Here is a 3,388-nt window from a genome sequence, read left to right on the forward strand (position 1 = left end):
ATCAGCCTTAGGAAGCCTGGATCCAGAGGCTCTTACACTCACCCCTCTCTTCATAGAAGCTTCTCTGGGAGTGTCAACTTTGTTTTTGCTCAGTGTGGATCTGTTTTCTAAAATTAAAACAAAACAAAACAAAAACACAAAACAATAACAACAACAACAACAAAAACTACACACACACAACCATAGTTATGTTGCATCTCATTGTTGGTCATGAGAGACATTGCCAATTACCATCTATGGGACCCATATTAAAAAAAGAAGTCTTGGAAGGGATTTGGGTGTGGCTGCCACATGGGACCCGTCTGTTGCTGAGAGAGAGTGAGGTGGGGTCCTGTGAGAAGGCGAAGTTTTTACAGGAACACAGAGCACAGTCATCAGGGAGGGAGGGTGCTGGGCAGATAGGGAAAAATTTGTGCTAATAAATATGACAATCTTTGTATGATATGTTCTTAATGGAAAAATTAAAAAGAAACCAAAATGACCCAAGGGAAGTAGAAAACCAAAATCAATGCCCATGAAGACACTGGCAATATCATTCGTATATTATTCCAGCAAAGTTCTATTTGCACATGTATTGACTAAATTCAGCATTTCTCATTTTATGACCTCTCTGATGTGGCAGGGATTCCAATCTCAGTCATCCTCTTCACAGTTTACATTTTTTTGTTGGGCAATTCTGATTGTTCTCTAGGTTTAAATTCTCACACTCATCGTCACGAAACTCAAATTTACACACCAGTCTAGACTTTTCTCTGGGACTTTTATATCCACCCTGATTCTGGACACACCCAATTAAACATTTCCTAAGAAACTCAAGGAACTTATCTCAGAATGTTAAACTATCATCTTTCCTCTTAAACTTGCTCCTTCTCCAGTGCTCATCCACCTCCCTCCCCTCCTCCCCACCACCATCAGCTCAGCCCAAACGGAACACCTTCAGGTCACTGCTGCCCTTATTCTGGCGCCTCTCCACTACCTCTATGGGGCCTCAAAGGACACCCGCCCCGTCGGGCTCCCAGCCCTGCCCCGCCCCTCCCGCGGCGGCCAAGCCCTCGGCCCGTGGACGCGCAAGCGCAGTGGCCGGTCCCGCCGCCGCCCCGCCCCGCCTGGCTGCTGCGGAAGGCGCCGCGCGCAGCAACGCGCACTTCCTCTCCAGGAGTCCGCGGAGGGAGTGCAGGCTCGAAGAGCTCCTGGACGCAGAGGCCCTGCCCTTGTCAGACGGAGCCGACATGTCCGAACAAAGTAAGGATGTGTGCGACCCCAACTCTGCAGCCGAGGCCTCCAACTCCGAGGTGCACAGCAGTCTTGGGGTTCCCGGGGGGCTCTCCCCGCCCGCGTCTCAGGCCGCGACCCTCGCAGGGCCAGAGAGCCCTCCTTTAGGCCCGACCGACGCCCCTCTGGCCTCGCCTCCGCCCCAGGCCCCAAGCGAAGAGGGAGACCCGAAGGCCCTGCAGCAGGCCGCGGAGGAAGGCCGCGCCCACCAGGCCCCGAGCGCGGCCCAGCCCAGCCCAGCGCCGCCAGCCCCGGCCCAGCTGGTGCAGAAGGCGCACGAGCTCATGTGGTACGTGTTGGTCAAGGACCAGAAGAGAATGATCATCTGGTTCCCAGACATGGTGAAGGATGTCATCGGCAGTTACAAGAAATGGTGCAGAAGCATTCTCAGGCGCACCAGCCTCATCCTCGCACGAGTGTTCGGGCTACACCTGAGGCTGACTAGCCTGCACACGATGGAGTTTTCGCTCGTTAAAGCGCTTGAGCCAGAGGAGCTGGACAGGGTGGCGCTGAGCAACCGCATGCCCATGACAGGCCTCCTGCTGATGATCCTGAGCCTCATCTATGTGAAGGGTCGCGGCGCCAGAGAGAGTGCCGTCTGGAACGTGCTGCGCATCCTGGGGCTGCGGCCCTGGAAGAAACACTCCACCTTTGGAGATGTGAGAAAGCTCATCACCGAGGAGTTCGTCCAACAGAATTACCTGAAGTACCAGCGCGTACCCCACGTTGAGCCACCTGAGTACGAGTTCTTCTGGGGTTCCCGTGCCAGCCGTGAAATCACCAAGATGCAAATCATGGAGTTCCTGGCCAGGGTCTTTAAGAAAGACCCCCAGGCCTGGCCCTCCAGATACAGAGAAGCTCTGGAGGAGGCCAGAGCTCTGCGGGAGGCTGATCCCACTGCCCACTGCCCCCGCAGCAGTGTCTCCGAGGACTAGCAAGGTCTGGAGGCAGATATTAATGGTTTCTGACCCTCACCAGGGTGGTGGAGGGGTGGGGGTGGGACATTAGAGTATTCAGGATTTACAGTGCAGTATTTCACGTGTAACTTTAAGTTTTCAGTACAGTGCTTTTATACCTTTTAATGCAATGTTGTATTCATTTCAGTACTATTAGATAGTGTGTAGGATTTATGCATGTTTGTTTATAAGTAAGCTCGGTTGGTGCTTTCGCTTTTGTGCTACCTTTCTTGAATTTTTGTACCAGAGACGTGCTAAACTTATGAAATACATTGAGAAATTTTCCATCTTATTCTTTTATATGGAACGGATGATGTGTATTAGGGTAGACTACTTCTGGAGAGTTTGGAGGAACTCACCAGTAAAGCTGGCCTAACCAAGAGAAAAGTCAAGGCCCCTCTCTTTATGACCTCGCTGGGCACAGGAAACATCCGTGTGGAGTGCAGTGATGTGAACTGAAATGGTCTCAATGTGGGCACTTGGCACACTTTACTAAACACAAATACAACCCCACCATGAGTAAACTTTAAAGTGAACATTAAAGATTCTTGTGATACAATCATTTTTGGAAAAGTGTACTTTATCTTTTTAACAAAGTAGTATGGATTGGGAATAAGACATTTTACCAAGTGTACAAATATGATAATTTCATCTAATAGGATGGGAAAATCACTGCTCATCATTACTCATTAATGTGTGAAGTTTATGGTTTTTTAAATGTAACTTTCGTGTTCAAAACTGACAAATACAGAAAAGTATAAAAACAACAAAGCAAAAATGTTCATAATTACACCACACAGAAACAAATGTTAATATTTAAAGTAAGTTCCTTTCTTGCATTTTCTACATTTTATTAAAATTAGTTGTCTCTTGTGGGTACTTAAAAGTGTATTTTCTCTTTGTCTTTAATACTTAAAACAGCCTTTGAGACAGGCACTTACTATATCTGCACCATGGAGGAAATACAGGAACAAAGTATGTAACTAACTTTCCCCAGATCATAAAGCTTAGTGAAAGGTGTTGCTAGGATTTGAACCCAGACAGAGTAAGTCCAGAGCCTACACATTTCCCGACCTGCCTACAACTGCCCCACACCTCCTGCCTTTTATTTATTTTTTTAATATTCCATGTTATAAAACGTAGTCTTAGTTCCCTATCCC

General features: G+C 48.2%; 1 protein-coding gene across 1 annotated transcript; it reads left to right on the forward strand.

The window, feature by feature from the left end:
- The first annotated feature begins 1,122 nt into the window (after positions 1-1,122).
- On the forward strand, positions 1,123-3,117 carry NDN (necdin, MAGE family member). Its single transcript, XM_021680484.2, has one exon. The coding sequence runs from the start codon at positions 1,230-1,232 to the stop codon at positions 2,205-2,207; it is 978 nt and encodes a 325-aa protein (XP_021536159.1). The 5' UTR covers positions 1,123-1,229; the 3' UTR covers positions 2,208-3,117.
- The last annotated feature ends 271 nt before the right edge of the window (positions 3,118-3,388 follow it).

The sequence above is a fragment of the Neomonachus schauinslandi genome, chromosome 9 (genome assembly GCF_002201575.2).
Source record: "Neomonachus schauinslandi chromosome 9, ASM220157v2, whole genome shotgun sequence".
Lineage (NCBI taxonomy): Eukaryota > Metazoa > Chordata > Mammalia > Carnivora > Phocidae > Neomonachus > Neomonachus schauinslandi.